The sequence below is a fragment of the Brachyhypopomus gauderio genome, unplaced genomic scaffold (genome assembly GCF_052324685.1).
Source record: "Brachyhypopomus gauderio isolate BG-103 unplaced genomic scaffold, BGAUD_0.2 sc40, whole genome shotgun sequence".
NCBI classification, from domain to species: domain Eukaryota; kingdom Metazoa; phylum Chordata; class Actinopteri; order Gymnotiformes; family Hypopomidae; genus Brachyhypopomus; species Brachyhypopomus gauderio.
The window spans coordinates 2811209-2836889 of record NW_027506868.1 but is presented as its reverse complement, the minus strand read 5'-3'; the positions used below and the strand labels follow the sequence as shown (position 1 = coordinate 2836889).

Here is a 25681-nt window from a genome sequence, read left to right as displayed (position 1 = left end):
GGCCCTTTACCCTAGGGCTAATGTCCCTGTACCCTAGGGCTAATGTCCCTGTACCCTAAGGGTAATGGATCTGTACCCTAGGGCTAATGGCCCTTTACCCTAGGGCTAATGTCCCTGTACCCAGAGGATGGGAGTCGTTTAAAACTTAAATTCAGAATCATGCACTTAACAGCCTGCCAGTCCAGTCCTCTGCAAGAGTCACATTTAGCCACAGATGATGAATATTGCATGATAAAGAGGAAGGGTGCAAGAGAGAGAGAGAGAGGGAGAGAGAGAGACTGAGGGAGGGAGAGATAGAGAAAAAGAGAGGGGGAGAGAGAGGGAGAGAGATAAAGAGATAGAGAGGGGGGAGGAAGAGAGAGACGAAAAGAGAGAGAGGGTGAAAGAACAGCATTATGTACTCATGTCTGGATGTCTGACAGAGATGGAGATGAAGAATGTGTATGAGTGTGTGTGTGAGAGTGTGTATGAGTGTGTAGGAGTGTATGTAGGAGTATGTATGAGTGTGTAGGTGTCACGTCCAGCTCCGCCCTCCTCCCTGGTCCCGCCTAGTTTCCCTGTTTCCTTAGTTTCCCTCAGTCTGTCACGACCCTGTCTTCAGTGCTCGCACCTGTGTCTCGTTTCACTCCCCTGTTTCAGTGTACATCATCCCCTCTGTTTCTGTCCTCTGTGTCCATCATTGTGTTTGCCATGTTTCCTGCACGTGCTGGTGTATGCTTCTCTCCGCGCTCAGTAGCCTGTACCCTCCCTTCGCTTCTCCCGTGTGCTGGTCTGGTTTGTTCTGTTTTGTCTTCCCTGTTTTAGTTTTCATATCTCATTGCTGGTTTATGTAGTTGTTCCTTGTTAGTTGTATTTTCCTTCACATCTTGTTCCCCTCCCTTGTTCTCTATTTTACGTTTTCTTCGCTCGTATATTTCTCCCCGTCATTCTGTTCCCCTTAGTAGTTATGTTCTGTTGTAGCCTTCGTCTTTCGCTTCTAAGTTCGTGTATAAATTTCCAATGCATTCTAGTCTTCTTGCTTTCTAGTCATTCAGTTTATTCAGTTCTGTTTGTGTTGTGGTTGTGTGATGCTTTAGTATTGTTAGTTTGTCCATTATTGTAAGTAGAGTAGTCCTTCTTGTGGTGTGTCTAAAGTTTAATATTTCTTGTATTGTGTTTAAAGTGGTGTTTCATTTAGTGTGTTGCTTGGTTGCCGTGTTGTCTAGCTTATGTTCGATATAGTGTATATTCTCCTGTCCTTAGTTGTTCTCTCTTGTTCCTTTTGGTCTTTGTTTAAATTGTGTTAATAAATCACATTAATACTTGCGTTTGCGTGATTCGTTACAGTAGGAGTGTGTGTAGGAGTATGTATGACTGTGTAGGACTGTGTGTATGACTGTGTGTAGCAGTGTGTGTACGAGTGTGTGTAGGAGTGTATGACAGTGTGTGTAGAAGTATGTAGGACTGTGTGTAGGACTGTGGCAGTGTGTGTAGAAGTATGTAGGAGTGTGTTTAGGAGTGTGTGTAGGAGTGTGTATGGTGTGATGGTTATTCAGACCTCTTAACGTGTCAGTCATTCTCAAGGCCACCAAATGCGTGGATGTGCTGTTGCCAGGCAACGCTCCTGAGTGCCTGGATACTTAGAGTGGTCCTTCATCCATCAGCCAATCAGATATCCGTGCAGACATCTGTAGTCCCAGTGGACCAAGTGACCTTCTGCACAACGCACTGCACACGGCTGCTACCTAAACTACCACTGCATAAAGATCACTGCACCAAGACAGATCACACCACACTGAAACAGATCACACTGCAATAAGACAGATCACACCACACTGAAACAGATCACATTACACAAAGACAGATCACACTGCATTAAGACAGATCACACTGCATTAAGACAGATCACACTACACCAAGACATATTTCATATTAAACAAGGCACATTTTTCTTGGAAGGAAAATAGAGATAATGCTTGACTGACTGCAGATAGAATCACCAGACACCAGACATGTGGCCCAGATCTTATATTCTCCTGGGAGGGCAGACACTCACAGACACAGAGTTGCAGACACAGACGCTCACAGACACAGAGCTGCAGACACAGACTCTCACAGGCACAGAGCTGCAGACACAGACGCTCACAGACACAGAGCTGCAGACACAGACTCACAGACACAGACTCTCACAGACACAGAGCTGTAGACAGAGACGCTCACAGACACAAAGCTGCAGACACAGATGCTCACAGACACAGAGCAGCTGACACAGACGCTCACAGACACAGAGCTGCAGACACAGACGCTCAGACACAGAGTTGCAGACACAAAAGCTCACAGACACAGACGCTCACAGACACAGAGCTGCAGACACAGACTCACAGACACAGACTCTCACAGACACAGAGCTGTAGACAGAGACGCTCACAGACACAAAGCTGCAGACACAGATGCTCACAGACACAGAGCTGCAGACACAGACGCTCACAGACACAGAGCTGCAGACACAGACTCTCAGACGCAGAGTTGCAGACACAAAAGCTCACAGACACAGACGCTCAGTCACAGAGCTGCAGACACAGACGCTCAGACACAGAGTTGCAGACACAGACACTCACAGACACAGAGTTGCAGACACAGACGCTCACAGACACAAAGCTGCAGACACAGATGCTCACAGACACAGAGCTGCAGACACAGACGCTCACAGACACAGAGCTGCAGACACAGACGCTCAGACACAGAGTTGCAGACACAAAAGCTCACAGACACAGACGCTCAGTCACAGAGCTGCAGACACAGACGCTCAGACACAGAGTTGCAGACACAGACACTCACAGACACAGAGTTGCAGACACAAAAGCTCACAGACACAGACGCTCACAGACACAGAGCTGCAGACACAGACTCACAGACACAGACTCTCACAGACACAGAGCTGTAGACAGAGACGCTCACAGACACAAAGCTGCAGACACAGATGCTCAGACACAGAGCTGCAGACACAGACGCTCACAGACACAGAGCTGCAGACACAGACGCTCAGACACAGAGTTGCAGACACAAAAGCTCACAGACACAGACGCTCAGACACAGAGCTGCAGACACAGACGCTCAGACACAGAGTTGCAGACACAAAAGCTCACAGACACAGACGCTCAGTCACAGAGCTGCAGACACAGACGCTCAGACACAGAGTTGCAGACACAGACACTCACAGACACAGAGCTGCAGACACAGATGCTCACAGACACAGAGCTGCAGACACAGACTCACAGACAGACTCTCACAGACACAGAGCTGTAGACAGAGACGCTCACAGACACAAAGCTGCAGACACAGATGCTCACAGACACAGAGCTGCAGACACAGACGCTCACAGACACAGAGCTGCAGACACAGACGCTCAGACACAGAGTTGCAGACACAAAAGCTCACAGACACAGACTCTCACAGACACAGAGCTGTAGACAGAGACGCTCACAGACACAAAGCTGCAGACACAGATGCTCACAGACACAGAGCTGCAGACACAGACGCTCACAGACACAGAGCTGCAGACACAGACGCTCAGACAGAGTTGCAGACACAAAAGCTCACAGACACAGACTCTCACACACAGAGCTGTAGACAGAGACGCTCACAGACACAAAGCTGCAGACACAGATGCTCACAGACACAGAGCTGCAGACACAGACGCTCACAGACACAGAGCTGCAGACACAGACGCTCAGACACAGAGTTGCAGACACAAAAGCTCACAGACACAGACTCTCACAGACACAGAGCTGTAGACAGAGACGCTCACAGACACAAAGCTGCAGACACAGATGCTCACAGACACAGAGCTGCAGACACAGACGCTTACAGACACAGAGCTGCAGACACAGACGCTCAGACACAGAGTTGCAGACACAAAAGCTCACAGACACAGACGCTCAGTCACAGAGCTGCAGACACAGACGCTCAGACACAGAGTTGCAGACACAGACACTCACAGACACAGAGTTGCAGACACAGACGCTCACAGACACAGAGTTACAGACACTCACAGATATAGAGCTGCAGACAGATGCTCACAGATATAGAGCTGCAGACACAGAGCTGTAGACACAGACACTTGCAGACACAGCAGTAGATGAGTCACGATAGCTCTCACACCGACAGACACCTCTGCTGCTCCCCACAGCAGGACTGATGTAGCCAGCAAACGGTGCTGACAGCTGCAGCCACGCTGGTTTGATCCTGCAGGTAAACGCATGGCAGGCCGGAGGGAGAATCACCTCAGTTCTGTCACTGAGAACCTGTGTCACTGTACAACAGTCAGAGGTCTGACAACAAAGCAGCATTCTACGGGTATTGGCTGAGAGGAGAGGAGAAGGGAGGAGAAGAGAGGAGAGGGAAGGAGAAGAGAGGAGAGGAGAGAGTTGTGCAGACTGACAGCCCTGTAAGAGCAGAGATGAGCACCGGCCTCATAAACACTAAGTATTTTGCCAATAACCAGTGCATACACCATTAATCTCACACTGAACAGTCTGACTACAGCACAGCACACTGACGCAGCAGGTGGATGAAGAAAAGATAAATGTATCTAAACTTACACCAGGTGTACTGATCACCTGGTAAAGGGTGGTGTATAGTCTGATCACCTGGTGAAGGGTGGTGTATAGTCTGATCACCTTGTAAAGGTTTGTATATATTGATCACTTTATAAAGAGTCATATACACTACTCAGCTGGTAAAGGGATGTAAATACTGATCACGCAGTAAGGTTTGTATATACAGATGGTGCAGGTGTAATGGGCCCTACAGACCTACACCTGTGGTGTAGGACACAGGTGCTTGTGGAATTCTCCCTGCATTTACTGATTGTAGGTTAGTGTCAGAAGTGCAGAGAGATGCCTGCTGTTAACACTCCTTATAAACACATTACACACTACTAGAACCAGAGCCATATGATTCTGTACAAATGAACACGTTCCAAACTGTCTAGCGTCTGGAGGAGGACGTCTGGGTTTAGGGTGGCTGACTGATCAATAAACATTTCTTGGAATTTTCTTGGTTGGCAGTGGCAGGTGGACGAGGGGTTAGCAGGCAGCTGCAGGACCTCAAGAAGGAGAGAAGAAGGACAGAAGGAGAGAAGAAGCAGGCGGTGTTTTCTCTCTGAGGACAGGACAGAGTGGAGGTGGTGTGTAGGACACACAGACCTCTGGGACAGCTGCTTATAAAAAGAAATCAATGGAGAGCAGAAAACTGCAAACAGGACAAATAAAAGCAGCTCTCTATCTCACTCTCCACTTCTGTCTGTCTCTCCATCTCTCTCTCAGTCTTTCACTCTCTCTGTCTGTCTGTTGTGCTGTGGTGTGTTGTGCTGTGGTGTGTTGTGGTGTTATGTTGTGCCTATACACTTATGCCGCCCTGTGTATTGTGCAGCTGCACTGTTGGTCTGTTGTGTTGTGCTGTGGTGTGTTATGGTGTGTTGTTTGTTGTTGAGTATTCACACTTATGCCTTTCTGTGTACTGTATGGCTGTACTGTTATGCACTGTATTGTATTGTTGTGCTGTGATGTTGTGCACAGTGTTGGCAAAGTGTGCGTATTGTACTGTGTTGTTGTGATGTGATGTGCATTGTGTTGTTTTTGTACATTGTGTTGTTATTGTTGTGTGTTGTTGTTGTTGCACTATGTATTGTGCTGTTGTATTGTGTATTGTGTTGTGCTGTTGTGTTGTGTATCCACACTTTGTCCTGTGTGCTTTGCCACTACTCTGTTGTGTTGTATCATGACACCTCCTTCCACAGTTTATGACGGAATGACAATAAAACCTGAGAGTGAGCTTGTGACTAACCCTGCCTGCATGAGACAGACTCCCCACAAAGCAATGGGGGAACTCACCCTGAGGGAAGCTGTCTGCACGCTGGGAGAAGCTCTCTGCCTCACTCACCCACAAATGTGTGCGGGAATGTGGGGCTCATTCGATTAAGCAGCATTTCCCAGCATGATTCAATAAAGCTGCAGTCGTCCTGTTGCCTTCCTACCCACCTGGACTCCTTTTGTAGGCAGAATGTTATTCTGGACGGACTACAGCAGGTAAGGAGGGCAGGTTTGGCTTTAGTTTAGTTTAGTTTGAATCTGACAGGATTCACTCTGACTGGATTTACTTTTCCCTAATGAGTTCCTAGAATGTGTTCCATGAATATCTCTACTAAAGAAAGTAAAACATATCTAATCTGGTGAATGTCCTTTATGCATATATCTATACTGAATGTCCTTTATATATACCTAGGGGATAGGGGATAGGGGTTAGGGGATATGGGATAGGGGTTAGGTGTAGGGTTAAGGTTCAGGATCTAGCCATGGGCGGACCAGAAGAAGACTGGAGGTCCTGTCTGAACTGCCATCACACTCCTCACACCACCCTGATTCACCACACCCCTCACACCACCCTGATTCACCACACCCCTCACACCACTCTGATTGTTGGCTGACACCACCCAATGCAGAACTTCTGTTCTTGAAATAGATCCGCACCCACAGACAGACAGACAGACAGACAGACAGACAGATTTTATTTGTCATTGTCATTGCTCATTAGAATAGAATAGAATGCCTTTTATTGTCACTATACACAGTACAGTGAGATTGTAGCAACTCCTCCAGTGCAGTAGCAAATACACCATAAAAACACAGTAGATAACACACAGTAAGAACACAGTAAATACACAATCTCGAATATACAATATAAATAGAAATATACACGTACAGGCAACAAAATGCAGATAAATGGATATTAGTGCAACGCTGGAGGATGAATCACCCACCAACTCACAGAGGACGGACTACAACAGTGGCCCAGTTAACGCTTTCTACTAAGTGTTTGTAGCTGAGTGTTTATAGCTGTGAGCAGGATAAGTGTATGTGGACTGTAATACATCTGTAATAAATACAGGTTGCAGATGGGGCAGTCATCCGGGGCAGTCATGGCCTGGCGGTTAGGGAACTGGACTTGTGACCGGAGGGTCGTGGGTTCGATTCCCAGACAGGCCATGACTGAGGTGCCCTTGAGCAAGGCACCTAACCCCAACTGCTCCCCGGGCGCCGGGATAGGGCTGCCCACCGCTCTGGGCACGTGTGATCCACAGCCCCCTAGTAATCACTAGTGTGTGTGTGTGTGTTCTGACTGCACAGATGGGTTAAAAGCGGAGGACAAATTTCGATTGGGGTGTAAAAATCACAATTGACAAAATATGGCACATTTCATTTCATTTCATTTCAGATACAGCCTGGAAGAATGCCAATATAGTTGCTTCATTTAAAAAACACAATTAAACAAAATTTCATTTGAAAAAAACTCATCTGAATATCCAGGAGCATTTTGAGAGATGACAAAGAGGACTTCACTGGACTGTGAAGTCCAGTCTGGCCTTATTAGATGCTGCTCAATATGGACTCCAATGATGCTGGAGTCACTCATGCTTCCTGTAACTCTACAACTCTGCTTCCTGGTCCCACTGATATACTCTCACCCTCCCTCTGTCTTTCTCTCCCTCTCTTTCTCTCCCTCTCTCTCTCCCTCTGTCTTTCTCTGCCTCTCTCCCTGCCTCTCTCTCTTTCTCTCTCTCTTTCTCTCTCTGTCTCCCATCTTGGTGTGTTACAAGTCTCTATCTTCTTTAATCCAGTAATGTGTATCAATCTTCATGTTTTCGATCTTCCCCTGTGGGCCTGTGTGTACTCACTGTGTCACAGTGAAACACAGCTGCATTACTATCATGTCATTGCACTAATAAGCATTATGAGTCTAGATCCTTAGTGTTTCCCACAGGCGGCTTATCTATCTATGGCTTATGGATAAATATTCTGCTTTTGTGCAGGAAGCACGAGATGTTAATGGGATTACAGGCCGGAGGAGCTGGAGGAGCAAGGATTTGATTATTTGATTTCTCAATTAAGTTTTTTAAAAATTCTACCTGCATTAGTCATTTTTCGAGCCCCTTTAATATACTTACACCACCCTGTCTCTTTAAAATACACCACCCGTCTGTCTCTTTTAAACACACCACCCGTCTGTCTCTTTGAAAAACACCACCCGTCTGTCTCTTTGAAAAACACCACCCGTCTGTCTCTTTGAAAAACACCACCTGTCTGTCTCTTTGAAAAACACTACCCGTCTGTCTCTTTGAAACACACCACCCGTCTGTCTCTTTGAAAAACACCACCCATCTATCTCTTTGAAAAACACCACCCGTCTGTCTCTTTGAAATACACTACCTGTCTGTCTCTTTAAAATACACTACTCGTCTGTCTCTTTGAAACACACCACCCGTCTGTCTCTTTGAAATACACCACCCATCTGTCTCTGTGAAATTCTCACACCACCCATTTGTCCTTTATTTTTACCCAACACCACACAGACTAAACACTGCTACCTGTGTCACAGTGGCTTTCAGATGTTTGAAAGTACGTGAAACTGAAATTTGTGTAACTGAATGTTTGGCAGTACATGTTGCCCAATAAAATGACTGTAAATAATGGAAGAGAAGCTGTTCTTCATGTGCTTTGTATCTTATGCTTGTTAATAATTAATCATATAATAAAAGTGGAGCTACCCATAACAATACCCATAAATAATTCATGCAGGACTTACCCTACAGTGCTTGGATTATGAATGAGATTTTACTGAATGTCTGAATATCTGAAATCTGAGATCTTAAAATAAAAATCTCTCATAAGCAAGGCAATGTGCCAGTAGGGAGAATCTGACAACAGTATCCAGCAGGAAACCAATACTTACAAAAGGTTGGTGAGTTTTAACCTTCAAATCTTTCCCCAGGCTTGGGCTTTGTGGTTTAGGTGAGAAGTGCATTATGGTTATATGTCACAGTTATGTGTGGTTATATCACAGTTATATGTGGAATGATGCAATTTCTATGACTCCTGTCCTTTGTGGTCCAATCCACCAATCATTGTCAATGTCAACAGGGTCTGGACTTTCACAGAACAGCCTGGAGCTATACTGCAGCTCACCAGACCCACAATGGACACACGGGCACAGACCCACATTCAGATACACACAGACCCCTCACACATTCTCACACACAGAAACCCAGGAGTAGAGTCCTGCACGGGTCCGATTTTTGAGACTCGTACCCACCCATATCCGCAGAGTACATAACCCGTGGCTATTTCAAAGTTAAATCCGTACCCGCCTGGACCCGTTAATATTCTACCCGTTACCCACCCGTGCCCGTGAAAAATCACACAAATCGAAAGTATTCCTATAGAGGACTTTATTTTTCAATGCGCCTCTGAAAAAACGTCAGTACAACACAAAATAAAATATAAGGTTGCTGTGCAGGAACAGTATGGCTATTCCTATCTAAATTTAGCAACTGCAAAACGAGAGGGAGCAAATGCCAGTATAACAACTAAATAAAATCGCATATGTTCACAAATCTATCCTAGGTTACTGTGCAGGAACAGTATATCGTCCACAGTCCCAGGTTTGAGCTGCGTTCTGCGCTTTTGTATCACAAATCCTAAACGCTAAGTTCTCTCTCATCATTTTTCCTTGTTCTAGCACGGCCACCCATTTGCTTTGTAACCACCAAGCAAGCTACAATAAATGCCCGGTACTGCGTTATAACCAGCCTCTGCTCATGTTTCCGCTGGAAAAGAACCGAAGTTTGGGTATTACCCCAGAACGGGTGAAGAGTAAAGTTCAGCCCGCTCTGGCCAACGGAGCTACGGTATAAGTAAGCTCCCCTGAGCTTCGCCACCACCATCGGGAGGCGCTAATCAGGCAAAATGTAACACTATGTTCATTACGTAGCAAATAAAAGCCTACTAAAAATGACCACTTATTTAACTTACCCGCCCGCATACCCACCCATAAAATTTCGGTATGTGTAAAACCCACCCGTTTCAGCATCTATTTGCCCGTACCCGTGGGTACCCGACCCGGTGCAGGACTCTACCCAGGAGGCCAAACTCCATTTATGCTCATCTGTTTCAGCTCACAAAGGCAGTCTATATATGGGTCTATATGGGACTATATGGGTGTGTATGGGTTTATATGTGTTTATCACAGCCCTGTGTGAATATGTTGGTGCATTCAATTTGTGTCCTTGCATATTCACAGGCCCATCCTATGGAAAATGTCTTCTGTATCCAAATGTGGCACAAAAATGAAATACCTGAACATATGCTAGAGCTGCCTCCTCCTACTGTCACACCCATTCACACACACACACACACACACACACACACACACACACACACACACACACACACGCACATGTGAATGCATATTTACACAAAGGCAAGAAGAGCACAGCTTATTTCTGATGTCTACATAAACATATCTTAAGCCATATATGGCATTAAAAAATAGCAGAAATATTGACATCAGACATAAAACCAAATGAATGTTTAGTTTTACCAATACAATCTTTATCACTGTAGAACTGTGTCTGGTAACAACTAAATTCATGTCATCCATAAGCCTAAAATTGCACAAAAGAGGGCAGGTATATGAAAACTCAGGAAGGAGCAGAACTCCAGACACAAAACATCATCAACATTTGTTGTGGAAGAATTCTATAAGAAATAGAGCTGTCTTCAACTAAGGATTTTCATAGTTGAATCTGATTAGTCAGATTTTCCCTTTAGTCGACTAATAGTCTTTTTTTCCACTTCAAAGTAAAAACCTAAAACACTCAGATAAATGAATAAACATGGAAGGTTGGCTTTATTCAGCCTTTATTTATTTATTTACTTACTTTTTTTTTTTAATAAAACGTTAGAGCACATTAACAAAAAAAAAGTCACCGTCAGTGCGGAGTGTGCATATCGAACTGTCACAGGGACTGTGCAAAATGTCAAAAATATTTTAAATAAAAGATGCCTGCCTGAAAAAAAAAAATTGCCACATAACAACAAAAAAATGTATAAGTAAAGGTTCAAGTAACGGTGTCACATTACAGCCCCTGACCCCTCCCTTTTGGCGCATGTGTTTACGTTGTCTACGTCCAGTCGTCTGCGTCTGTGGATCTCCGTGGGTGCGGTTACGTCTTGTGTTAATCCGTCTCACCTGTGGCTCGTCTCGTCATCACTCGGGACTTATGTGGTTTGTCTATTTAAGGTGCGTTCGCGCAGTGTCCTGTGCTCGTCGTTGTTGTTTGAGTCTGTCTACGTTACATGTCTTACTGTTAAACGTGCGCTGTCTGTGCTACCCCTCTCCCTCCAGAGACCTCTCTCCGCTAAGGGTAGGTTCCATTGAGCAGTGGCGGACTTAGCAATTTGGGGGCTCAAGGCGAATTTAGCTAGGGGGCCCATCAACATTAATATGCGAGAAATAAGTTCAGGTTCACACTACACGATTTTAGGCTGGTTTTTCAGTCGCCGACTGTTTTTGTAGATCGCCGACAGAAACTGTGGTCGGAGGCAAATCGGGAATCATTCGGTGCTAGCTCAGGGTAGTGTGAACTGCTGAAAGACGCTCGGCGAGCCGTCGCCGAGTGGTCGCCAACTCATCGCAGACGACCGGCAGATATCTAGCATGTTTAATATCTAGCATGTTTCATATCTAGCCCAGTCGGCGACTGAGTCAACAGCAGCGTCTAGCTTCATACAACTTTACTACAACACTGTGTTTAAGTTATTGTGACAGCACTGGAGAAATAGTGCGATTGACTATATCTATGTTCACTGCAATGGTGAGATGAAATAATTCTGGCAATTTGGGACTATGGAGTGGTTAAACGGTAAAAAAAAAATAATAATAACGAAAATGTGGAGTACATGTACATTGTTTTATCTTCTTCGTGGTGTTGCTGGTTCTCGCGAGTGTTTCGTTTTCGTGTTCTCGTGTTTTTGGACGGCAGCCAGATGAGTCTGCGATTCCCCAGTCGTTTAATTCGTGAGCCCGCGTCGCCGATCAGTCATGTAGTGTGAAAGCCACAACAACTGAGAGACTCACAATTACAGCACAACCAGTCGTGTAGTGCGAACAGCACAAAAACCTGATGACTGAAAAGTCGTGTAGTGTGAACCTGGCTTTAGCTAGACAAGGGGGCCCTACAGTGGGAGGGGCCCAAGGCAATTGCCTAGCAACGCCTCTATGCAAAGACCGCCTCTGCCCTTGAGCTCTGAAGACCCTCGAGAGCGAGTTCGAGGGGGAGGAGTCGGAGGAATATGCAGAGGAAGAGGAGGAGAGCCATCCTCCTTCCGTGTGCTCCGCCCCCACCGAGTACTACAGTGAAGGTGAGGAGGAAGAAGATCATCCCCCTTCGGTGTACTCCGCCCCCACCGAGTACTACGGTGAGGGAGAGGAGGAAGAAGACCATCCCCCTTCAGTGTACTCCGCCCCCACTGAGTACTACAGTGAGGGCGAGGAGGAAGATGAAAGCCCTCCTCCATCTGTATACTCGGCCCCGACCGAGCGTTATGGAGAGGAAGCGACCCCTCCTCCGTCCGAGTGCTCCGAACTGTCCGAGTACTCGGATGGCAAGCCGGGCACGGAAGACGGTGACTTGAGCCCGGTCCCCTCGGAGTACTCGGGTGAGACCGTGAGGGGGAGGAGAGGTCAGAGAGAGGGCGTTTCTTCCCATCCCTCTGAGGGGAGCACCATGGATTGGTCCCGTGGCGAGACACCGGTGGAACCGATGATCTGGCATTCAGGCAGTGTGGAAGAGATGGAGAGGGAAAGCACCGCTCAGGAAGCTGGAGCGGGAGAACGACCACCAGGGGGAGGTGGAGTTCCCCAGTGGAACCCTCAGAGGGGAGAGAGTGAGAGACGGCCCCTCTGGGGCTGCCCAAGAGACTGATCGCGCGCCCACCAAGAAGGCTGCCAGGGCGTCCGCCAGACGCAGGACTGAACGCTCCGGATCTGCCCATCGGTGTGGGTTCGGGGCATTCAGTTCTGTTGGCACCCCGGGACAGGTAGTGCCCTTGGTGGGGGGATCTGTCATGTTACAGCCTCTGACCCCTCCCTTTTGGGGCGTGTGTTTACGTTGTCTACGTCCAGTCGTCTGCGTCTGTGGATCTCCGTGGGTGCGGTTACGTCTTGTGTTAATCCGTCTCACCTGTGGCTCGTCTCGTCATCACTCGGGACTTATGTGGTTTGTCTATTTAATGTGCGTTCGCGCAGTGTCCTGTGCTCGTCGTTGTTTGAGTCTATGTTACACGTCTTACTGTTAAACGTGCGCTGTCTGCTCCATTTATGTATTTAAAAAATTATGTATTAAAAGTGTCATTTGTGATGTAACGTTGTGCCTCGTCCGTCGCCCTGCACGCAACATCACAAACGGGGTTTAAAAAGCAAACAATAACAAAAAATATTTACAGCCCTACTTGCCGAGACGCACCACGATGAGACGAGACGACATGACCGAAATGACAAACGGCTGAACTGTTTTTTTTTTCGCCTTACCCGTTTTAAATGGTACGCCATGTTGGTTGTTGTCATGTGAAATGGAAGATGTTTTGTGATTCAAATTTTGGTTTATTTCAACAAAGGGTACAACAACAAATGGAACATTGCTTAAGATAAGCCCTATAGTTGTTCTTCACAGTATATCACGGAAGTAGTGACAACTAAGTGATACTACCTTATTGACAAAAGTGATGTTACCATATAAATAATATACACATTCATAATTCAGTAATCAATGGAGTAATGTACATAAAAAGGAAATAAAATAAAGGAGCAGAAAAGGAGCGGAATTAAGCTCGCTAGGTTCTCATCAATTTTAACAAGTCTTTTTCAGTTTTAGTCCAGGATGCAATTGTTTTTGCTTTAGCCCCGTTGACTTTGGCTGTGGTGCACTCCAAGAGAGTGATATCGTGTAGATACGTGATCCAGAGAGTGTGTGGAGGAGTGGAGGGTTCAATCCACATTTTGAGTATTGTCTTTTTAGCTGCTGTGAGAGCAGCCAGGAGAATCCTTTTCTGGTGGGGAGATAGCATTTCCGTAGAGTCATCTAATAGCAGAAATATCTTTGGATCCTTTTGAATGGGCTGTCCTAAAATTTTGGAGAGGGTATCCTGAATATAAGACCAGAAAGCATCCACAGTCGGGCATGTCCAAAACATATGTACATAGGTGCCAAGTTCCATTGAATTGCATAGATGACAGTATGGACTCTGTCTAATCTTAAATTTGTACAGTAGACTGGGAGTAAAATAAGCTCTGTGGATAGACCTAAAATGGATCAATTGGTGACCTGGATTCTTGGAGGTGTTAAAGCAGTTCTTCCATACTGTGTCCCAATTTGGTTGGACACCAAGCGCCCCTTCCCAAAATGTAGGTGTTGTTGGATTTAAGTAAGTTTGCTTAAGAAGTGTTGTATATATCGTAGCCACCATGCCTTTCGATGTGACAGTATCATCTATCCATTTCTGTAAAGGATGTGGGCATAACTGGACGGACCATGGGACACCGTAGGTTTTTAGGGCCGATCTTAATCTTAAGTATAGGAAGAAGGAAAACCCAGGCAAGTTAAACTCCTTTTGAAGATCCTGAAATGATTTTAAACCTTTCTCATAAAAAATATCCTTCAGAGTATGTATACCTTGTTCAGACCAAATTTTGTATACAAAGGGTTTATTATCAGTGTTAAGGTTGCTATTATGCCAAAGAGGTGTATTCTCAGTGTAGGTAAAGGGACCACACATAATTGATTCTGCTTCCTTCCAAATTTGAATGGAGTGGGTAACTATAGCACCAAATGTCCTAATTGTTTGTTTCGGAATCTTGGCATAGGGTAGGTCCTGCAGTCTGAGCGGTTGGGTAATATTAACTTCCAAGTCACGCCAGGATACTGGGGAATCTGCATTGGCCCATATCTTCAATGGTCTGACTTGAAACGCCAAATAATATAACCTAAAATCTGGAAGGGACAGTCCTCCATCACGCTTAAGACGGTGTAGGTTTCTGAGCCGAATTCTAGGTCTTTTTGTATTCCAAATAAATTTACTCACCGCTGAATTAAGTTCCTTAAAATAGCCAGTAGGGGGGGCTATTGGCAATATAGAGAAGAGAAAATTTAGCCTGGGAAGGACATTCATTTTAATGGTTGCTATTCTGCCGTGCATAGACAAACACAGGGGGGACCATCTGCTGAGATCATTTTTAATATTCTTTAAAAGAGAAGAATAGTTATATCGGGATATTTGATCCAATGTGGGGAATATTGAAATACCCAGATATGTAAAATGTGTGACTACCGGAATTTGAGAGGAGATATAATCTGGGGTTGGTACCTCACTTTCTTTAAGGGGTAATAGTAGAGATTTATTCCAATTAATTTTGTAACCTGAGAGAGAACCAAATTTTTCAAAAAATTTTAGACACTCTTGGGCAGAGACTGTAGTGTTTGAAATATAGAGTAGGATGTCATCTGCGTATAATGAAATTTTATGGGAAGTATTCCTACATATTATGGGATAAATCGAAGAATTTAATCTGACTGCTTGAGCCAGTGGTTCCAGAGATAAATTAAATAGGTATGGAGATAATGGACATCCTTGACGTGTGCCTCTGCCGAGGTTAAAGGATGCTGATTGCAGAAGGCCAGTTAAAATACGTGCAGAGGAATTACTGTATATTGTCCTAATTTTCAGAAAGTAATGCCTGAAACCAAAATTTTCCAGCACTGCCCAAAGATAGTCCCATTCGACTCTGTCAAATGCTTTCTCTGCGTCGAGAGAGAGAATTGATGTCGAAGGCATGTATGAGTCAGACTGTTCAATGATATGAAGCAACCGTCTCATATTATCTGAAGCAAATCTGCCCTTAAGGAAACCAGTTTGGTCATAGCTGATCAGACCTCCTATACAATTATCGAGCCTGGAAGACAGAACTTTGGCAAACAGTTTGGAGTCGGTGGAAATAAGGCTGATCGGTCTATAGCTGGAACAGTCCAAAGGATCCCTTCCTTTCTTCAGTATCAGAGTTATTAAGGATGTGTTTTGATCTCTATGGAGAGAGCCTTGTTCTATAGCAAAGTTGAGGGAGTTTAGAACGAGATGACCAATGATGTCCCACAAGGCCCGTAGTAGTTCAGGGGGAATGCCATCCAGACGAGGAGCTTTGTTGGAATTCAGCAGATCTAATGCTGATTTTAATTAGTTCATTGATATGGCACGGTCCAAGAGATCACGCTGATCGGTACTAAGTTTAGGAAGTTGCAGTTTATCTAGAAAGCTTTGACATTTCGCATAGTTCGCTTGAACTTCTGAGGTGTATAGTTGTTGATAGAATGATTCAAATAATTCATTTATCTTATTGGGGTGGGTATAAATTATCCCATTATCTCTGATTGCGTGTATATAGGCTCTCTGTTCATTATGTTTTAGTCGTAAGGCCAACAGTTTACTGGTCGCTCTCCATTAAAGTAATGTGTTTGTTTAGTACGATGCATGATAAATTCTGCTCTTTTTGAGAATATACTTTTTAATTCTGATTTTAGGGCATTTAATTCTTTAGCTTTCTCTGAATTGTATTGATCCTTTTGTTCCTGTTCCAGCACACCAATCAAGCTCTCCAGTTCCTTTGTACGACCCTTTCTATTTTTGTTCTGCGCGGAAGAGAAGGCTATGCATTTTCCCCTAATGTGGCATTTGGTTGCTTCCCATAATGATTGAGGATCACGCGCCGAATCATTATTGAACTGCAAAAACTCCACAAGTGAGTTACGTAGAAGAGGTAGAAAATTCGGGTCTTGTAGTAGGGAGGTGTTAAACCTCCACCGATTAGGTTTGCTCAGTGCTGGTGTAGGAAGAAGCATTGAAGATAAAGGAGAGTGATCTGACAAAAGGATAGGTAAGATATTTGTCTCTTCAAAGAACGGAATAAGTAGGGGTGAAATAAAAAAGTAATCTATTCGGGAGTAACTTCTGTGACGATTGGAAAAGAAGGTATAATTTTTAACTCCGTTATTATTTAAACGCCAGACATCAGATATATTGACCTCTTTTAGAAAGTGATTTAAAGCGTTTGAAGGTCAAGTATCCACTGGCGATAACTGCGACTTATCCCATAACGGGTTACAAACAGCGTTGAAGTCTCCCCCTATTATAAGGTGGCGATCCCCAAAACCTAAAATGATTCGAGTTAAATTAGGAAGAAATGTGGGGTTGTGTTCATTTGGGGCGTAAACTGACATTAGAGCATATTTTGTACTGTTCCAAGTACCTAGAACATACGTAATACGACCTTCGTTATCACCCCCGGTAAAGTCTATAGAGAATTGTAATTTCCTCGCAAAAACTATTAAGACCCCTTTAGTTTAGTTAGCTGCTGAAGATGATGCTACAACCTTTAAATTCCTGTTTTGAAAACGGTGTATATCTATGGATTTTAAGTGAGTTTCCTGTATAAGAGCAACTGATGCCCCAATATGTCTAAGATAATCCAGGCATTTAACACGTTTGATGGGACCGTTTAGTCCATTAACATTCCACGTTATGATCTTAATCGACATAATGCAACCCTATTAACTCCACAGAAAGTAAATGCGGTAAAAGTTCTCCATCGACTTTCTAGAATAATTATAAGAAAAGAATATGGAAAGGTAGCATCAATCAACTTACGTAGGCAATCCTGGGCATACAACACAAAAATAGTAAGATGAAATACAAAAAAAATAACGTGAACATTAAGGCAGTATGCAAGGAGTTGGAACAAGCTCTCCTTTCTGCCTTGAAAACAAAAGCGTGTGGATACGTGGCCGGCACAACAGTAGATCGCCCCTGTCAGCCACCCCGCCCGGCTACCATGTTAGGCATGTAAACCTTCTTAAGGATGATCAAACCTAAAACCAGTTATGCATCCATTCTGTCTTCAACCGTCGTGTTGGCGTTAGGGGGAGAGGATGAATTTTCCGCTGCAAATCGCTCGATATCCGTGGGGTTCTCAAAGAAGGAGGTTTTCCCTTTATAGAGAACTTTCACCACAGCCGGATAGAGCATAAACGAGGATATGCCGATCTCCGTGAGCTTTTTCCTAGCCAGGGCCATTGCTTTTCTCTTGTTGGCCGTAAAAGTGCTGTAGTCTGGAAAGAACTGGATCTGTTTACCCGCATGTCGTATCGGCCCTGCGGTGCGGCGGTGCGAGCGCCTTTGAGTATGGCATTGCGGTCCCGGTATCGAAGCACCTTGAAAATGAAGGTCTGTGGTCCTGTTTTCGCCCGGTCCGCGTTATAAATGCGGTGAGCTCTTTCCACCTCCACCACTGACCCATCCAGAGAGGGTATCCATTTGGGCAGTTGTTTTTCGATAAATCCCACCGGATCGTCCCCCTCTTCGCCCTCTTTAAGACCAATAATACGGATGTTTGACTGGCGTTTTTTATCTTCCTGACTCGCCATCTTGGCTTGCAGGGCCTCCATCTCACACCGCAGATCCATAGATTCTTTCTTAACCTTTCTGATCGCTAGCTGCATGTTTTCGAAGTTATTGTGCATAGTTTTAATCTCCTTTTCAAACGTATCTATTTTTGCGGATACGAGACTAAACTGCTCCTTGAACATGTCTCGGACGCTATCAAGGTGTAGCCGCAGCTCCTCAGCTACTACCGCACGGAGTTTCATTTCGTCGGCAGAGACGTCTTTGGAGCGCTTTTTGTCTGGAGACGACGGCATCAGTTGTCGCTTAGCCATAAACTGGACGCCTTAGTTGTTACAAAATTCTTAACTTGAGGTCTCAACTTTAGGTCTACATTAAAGGATGAATTATATCAAGCCAGGCGGGAGCTACTGAGCTAGGCGGCCATTTCTGTCAGAGGTCACGTGATCTCCTGAAATGGAAGATGTTGATGACATAACTTGCACTTTGTTTGATTTATCTTTATCTTTTTCAAAATACTCCCACACTTTTGAAGTTTTTTTAGTAGCCATTATAATCTTGGCAGATGCTGACTATCCTGTAGCGTGTTCACCTCCACTCATTTGGATTGTGCAACTGCAGGGTGTGATTTATTAATGTGTAGTAAAGAAGATGCATATTGTTAATGCACACATCATTTAAAAATATTTATTAACAGAAATTAGGATGATTTTATTTGACTAAAGGCTATATATAACGATATATAGGCTATATATGCTTAGCAGCATCCTTGGGCACCCCCATGCAGTCAGAATGGTACGTTCGACTATGACGTTCATAGCCGACTAGGGGTATAGTCGACTATAGTCGAATCAGCAACTATTGCAGGTCACCCCTAGTAAGAAACACTTCTTAAACACACACAAATGCAAAGAAAATTACTAAAACACCTAGAACAACACTGATATGATTACAAATTACAATGCCACTGAAATGCTACACTATAATACTACAAAGAACACTGTAATGAAACTATAATGCAACTAAAACTATAATTCCACTAAAAAGCTTTAGGAAAAGCATTTTTATTCACTGGTAACACTTTCACTCACAAAATCTATTCATCCTCCCACACACACACACACACACACACACACACACTCTCACACACACACACACACACTGTTCAGTTGGGATGTAATTCACAGATTAATAATATATGGGCCACAGGGTGAAGGCGATGTGCACTCGGTCCTCTCTGGGTACAGCTGTATCTGAAAGAAGCACAAACGCATCCAGAACTGTCTGTCTGTCTGCCTGTCTGTCTGCCTGCCTGCCTGTCTCTCTGCCTGTCTGTCTGCCTGCCTGCCTGCTGTTTGTCGATTTTTGTCTGTGATACTTTAACCTGGGCATTTCACATGCGCACACACACACACACACACGCGTGCGCGCACACACACACATGTGCACGCACACACATGCGCATGCACACACACGCGCACGCACACACACACACACACACCCTTGTTGGAGGTTCTACAGTTCTACATTTACTCCTTTTTGTTGGTTTTTCTTACGGGGTGATGGGGGTGGTAGGGCTAGTGGGGGTGGTGGGGTTGTGAGGATGTCCATAAATAATGAAGCAGCAGGAGGAAGGAGCTGCTGCTCCAGCTCACCCCCACCCTGCAGGGAGAGTGAGCCCACAGCTCCCAGCCTCCACCCACCACTACACCCTCAACAACTACCCAACACCACCCACCACTAAACCCAGCCCAACACTGCTACACCCAGCCATGTATAGCCAACATCCTTACACCAATACACCCCCCATAACACCTAGCAAACCACACCCACCATTACACCAAGCCATGATGCTAGCCAGCCTCCACCTAACACTACACCCAGCCTTACAGCTGGCACTCTACCTACCACTACAGTCAACAGAGTAGAGAATGAAAGATTGTGAGAGTGTAAGACAGAGGAAGAGCTGGACACTGCTATCAGACTGCTGGATTTGACAGCTCAGATCAGATCAGAGATCAGACAGGTTGGAGTATTTTTGATCAGACAGTGTTAATTACTCTAGCTGAGTCCACAGCACGACCACAGAAACATGCGGCTTCACATAACACTGTTCCTGCTGCACTACACATCACTACACACACACACCACTACACATCTACACCACTATACATCACTACACATCTACATGCACACCACTACACATCACTACACACACACACACACCACTACACATCATTACACATCTACACCACTACACATCTACACCACTACACACACACCACTACACATCTACACCACTACACATCACTACAAATCTACATGCACACCACTACACATCACTACACATCTACACCACTACACACACACACACACACACCACTACACATCATTACACATCTACACCACTACATATCACTACACATCTACACCACTACACATCACTACACATCTACACCACTACACACACATCACTACACATCTACACCACTACACACACATCACTACACATCTACACCACTACACATCTACACCACTATACACACACACATCACTACACATCTACACCACTACACACACACCACTACACATCTACACCACTACACACACACACACCACTACACATCTACACCACTACACACACACCACTACACATCTACACCACTACACACACATCACTACACATCTACACCACTACACATCTACACCACTACACACACATCACTACATATCTACACCACTACATATCTACACCACTACATATCACTACACATTTACACCACTACACATCTACACATCTCACCATTCACCGCTACACTTCATAGTTCACATCACATGTAACGTCACACCACAACACACTGCAATGTGCCACACAACTGTTCAACTGTACTGTACATTAAAGGGAATGCATCTCTGCTACAGCACCTGTGCAATTCTCTAATGTTCAGATAAGACATGTGAACATCCTCCTCAGATCCTCCTCGTCCATCAGTCTCATTGTTCCCCCGGCCCATTTGACCACCATGGGGCTAAGAGCTTTCAGTCGCTCAGCTCCCCGCCTCTGGAACTCTCTTCCACCGGACATCCGATATATTGATTCCTTGGACGTTTTTAAATCACGCCTCAAAACACACCTGTTTAGGACTGCATATAGTCTCTAGTCTGCTCCCTGCTTTTTATTGCTTATGTTGTTTGTTTGTTGTTTATATTCTTTGCTTTGATTTTATTCTTTCATGTACGGTGACCTTGAGAGTCCTGAAAGGCGCCTATAAATAAATTGTATTATTATTATTATTATTATTATTATTATTAACATTAGACACTGTGATTAGTCCCTGCCAAGCATCTATAAACATGTCAGATTATAAAATTTTCAGACATCCTGCAGCTCTCCAGACATGTGAAAGAAAAGACAGACAGGGGCTAGACAGGAGGAGGACAGACAGGATGAGGACAGACAGGACGAGGAGAGACAATTCTGAGCGGTCTGCAATTCTAGCAGAAACACACTTTGACCTCACTGCTCCAGGCTGGTTAATAGTGGAGATGAGGGTGGAAATGGCAGGAAAAGCCCAGTACATGATGTCCCTGGGGTACCAGCACGCTCACAGAATATCAAACCAGCCTTCTCACACCCAGCTGAGACAGCCAGTGCGTTCCAGATCCACCACACTGACTAGTGAGCCCAGAAGTAAAAAAGGCAAAAGACAGAAGGGCAGAAAGAACACAGCTCAAATGACCACTGCAATAGTTGACCAACTGCTGCTACTAAAAGAGGAACAGAAAGTTTACCTAAGACATACAGCACTTGGGAAAAACTACACAAATGACTGTGATGTATGTCTATGTGTGAGTGTGTGTGTTTATGTATGAGCAACATAGGATAAATGTACGGAATACACTAATAGCGAGGGTAGAAAGGTGTGACAACATCCCACCGCACCGCTCGCGGCCCCTCCAGGAGCAGTGGAGTCCCAGGGCCGTACTTCCCCGTGACCCCCACATGCCCGCCCCAGCGGCTGGGAGAGGGAGACCCCAGACAGCACACCCCCAACCACAGAGTGCAGGCCCAGGGGAACCACAGGGAGCAGAGCCCCCCCCAGGATGGCCTGCCCCCAGCAGCAAGGCCCCAGCACCCCACCCCCATGTGGTACATGGATGTCTGTCAGTCTACATTCACCCGTGATGATGACACAGTGAGTACTGCCAAAAAAATCTTAACAACTACAAATATCCAGAATTAGGGGCAGGCAGCCAACACACACACAAACACACTCACTCACATACACACACACACACACGCACACACACACACACACACACACACACACAAACATGCTCACTCACATACACACACACTCACTCACTCACATTCATACACACACATACATGCACACACACACGCGCACACACAAACACACTCACTCACATACACACACTCTCACACACACACACACACACACACACACACACACACACACACACACACACACACACACACACACACACACACACACACACACACACACACACACATCCACTCACTCACAAATGCAACACCCATATTTGTGACTGAATCAGCATTAAATATCTGGTGCTACTGCTTCTGGGACATGAAACATTACTTTCAGTATTCAGTACATGAAACATTACTTTTCAGTATTCAGTATAGAATGTGTGGATAGAAGCAAAACAAAACATTCCAGGAGCTCCGCCCCCTGCCCGCCCCCCGTACCGCCCCATTCTTGGCCACAGTGGGCAGTTCAGGCTGTGAGTTCATGCATTGCTGAGATACACTCTATTAATAGTGGGGCTTATTCTGGCCTGTGTGGGCAGAGAGAGGCTATCCGAGTCTGCTGTCTGTTCAGGGGGAGGGGCCAGCCTGTTCAGGGGGAGGGCCCAGTCTGTTCAGGGGGAGGAGTCTTACCTTCTATGGATGGTGCCTGATCCTGAGCAGCATACAGCATCTCCTTGAACGCCTGCAATGGAGAAGCAGAGTCATTATGTAGTCTGAGGGCATCAGCGTAGGTGTCCAGCTCCGCGTTACTGAGAAACGAACTGCAGGTTCTCCATCTCCATCTCAATAAACCATCTCCTGCCTGCAGAGACCTGGACGTGGCACAGGGGAGTGACTCTGGATCTCACACCACTGAACACAACACCTGTATCATCAAGGGTTTTAGTTCTGCTTCATTTGATTCAATATATGAAGAGATTAAGTATATAAACCCAGAATCACAACAATTAGGGGCATTAACACTCACAGACACCACCCCTCACCCTGAACACAGACACTACCCCTCACCCTGAACACAGACACTACCCCTCACCCTGAACACAGACACCACCCCTCACCCTGAACACACACACCACCCCTCATCCTGAACACAGACACACCACCCCTCACCCTGAATACAGTAACCACCCCCAACCTGAACACACGCACCACCCCTCACCCTGAACACAAACACCAACCCTCACCCTGAAAACAAACACCACCCCTCACCCTGAACACAGACACCACTCCTCACCCTGAACGCATTTCAATGAATCGTTAGATTTATTAAATGTTTTATGTGTGCAAAAACAAACCTGATTTCTCAAACGTTCTCAACATTATAATTTGCAAAATAATTATTTTTTTATAGTTATATTAAGTAAATATACATAAATGTAATATTATGTAAAATACCCTTATAATATTTTACTTTTTAAACTAATGTTACTGAGTGTGTAGTGTGTTTGGTTCTCAATGGTCAGTTCCAATATGGCCCTGTTTCTTAACAGTACTACCAGCCTGTTATTGAACATACAGCTGCTCTCACTACGTCTGCTCTCACTGCGTCTGCTCTCCCTGTGTCTGCTCTCACTGCGTCTGCTCATCTCCTCTCGCTGCGTCTGCTCTCCCTGTGTCTGCTCTCACTGCATCTGCTCATCTCCTCTCGTTGCGTCTGCTCTCGCTGCGTCTGCTCTCACTGCGCAGGGACTCTGAGGGGCTGCTCCGCCACACAATAGCCAGGTGCCCTGACATGATCAGCCTTATTGACAGACATCACGCTGGTTCCTCTGTTCCTCACTGAATGGACCATGTCTGTCTGTGTGTGTGTGTGTGTGTGTGTGTGTGTGTGTGTGTGTGTGTGTGTGTGTGTGTGTGTGTGTGTGTGTGTGTGTGTGTGTGTGTGTGAGGTCTGCAGACCGCACCAGTCAAGCTTCCACACGCAACTGAGCAAATCAAACTCGACAAGATGGCGGCATTGCCATAGCGATGGAGGCTCACACAAGGGGCAGGCACCATGTTCTCTGGAGTCACTCTAATACAGACAAGAGAGCTACAGCACTTCACTGTGTGTGTGTGTGTGTGTGTGTGTGTGTGTGTGTGTGTGTGTGTGTGTGTGTGTGTGTGTGTGTGTGTGTGTGTGTGTGTGAGGGATCTGGCCAGATCTGTAAGTCAAGACATGCTGACAGCAGATGCCGTCCCCAGCAGGGAAGTGAGAAGTGTGTGTGTGTGCGTGTGTGTGTGTGTGCGTGCATGTATGCTCATGAACATATATACAGGTATATTAAAGTACACACAGATACCACGCAGATATTCTACAACCCGCACAGATATTACAACAAACAGATACTATGTGCAAACATTTACACTCATACAAATAATTCTCACACACACACACACACACACACACACACATTATATATATATATATATATATATATATATATATATATATATATATATATATATATATATATATATATATATATATATATATATATATATACATTTACATTTACTCACACGCAAAGATCCATATACACACAATTATACACACAAGCACAAATTTAAACACACACACATTTACTCACACATATACACATTTTTGTATGATGCTATAACTGTTTTATAGTGTTATTGCGTTACACTGTTACTGTGTTAGTGCTAATGTAGTACAGCACTCCTCCACTGTTACTGTGTTAGTGCTAATGTAGTACAGTACTCCTCCATGGTTACTGTGTTAGTGCTAATGTAGTACAGTACTCCTCCACTGTTACTGTGTTAGTGTTAATGTAGTACAGCACTCCGCCATTGTTACTGTGTTAGTGTTAATGTAGTACAGCACTCCTGCACTGTTACTGTGTTAGTGTGCTAATGTAGTACAGTACTCCTCCACTGTTACTGTGTTAGTGTTAATGTAGTACAGTACTCCTCCACTGTTACTGTGCTAATGTAGTACAGTACTCCTCCACTGTTACTGTTAGTGTCCTAATGTAGTACAGTACTCCACTGTTACTGTGTTAGTGTTAATGTAGTACAGTACTCCTCCACTGTTACTGTGTTAGTGTGCTAATGTAGTACA

General features: G+C 45.0%; 1 protein-coding gene across 3 annotated transcripts in view; it reads right to left on the bottom strand.

Moving 5' to 3' along the window:
• The window catches only part of xpr1a (xenotropic and polytropic retrovirus receptor 1a), a 97637-nt gene that overhangs the window by 68593 nt on the left and 3363 nt on the right, over positions 1-25681 (bottom strand). For all 3 annotated transcript variants that reach the window (XR_013123035.1, XM_076985364.1, XM_076985363.1), the window contains exon 2: positions 23251-23302. Coding sequence is in view for 2 of the 3 variants with exons in the window: in XM_076985364.1 (XP_076841479.1) it covers positions 23251-23302 (52 nt within the window). In the remaining variant the exon portion in view is untranslated. The remainder of the gene's footprint in view (positions 1-23250; positions 23303-25681) is intronic.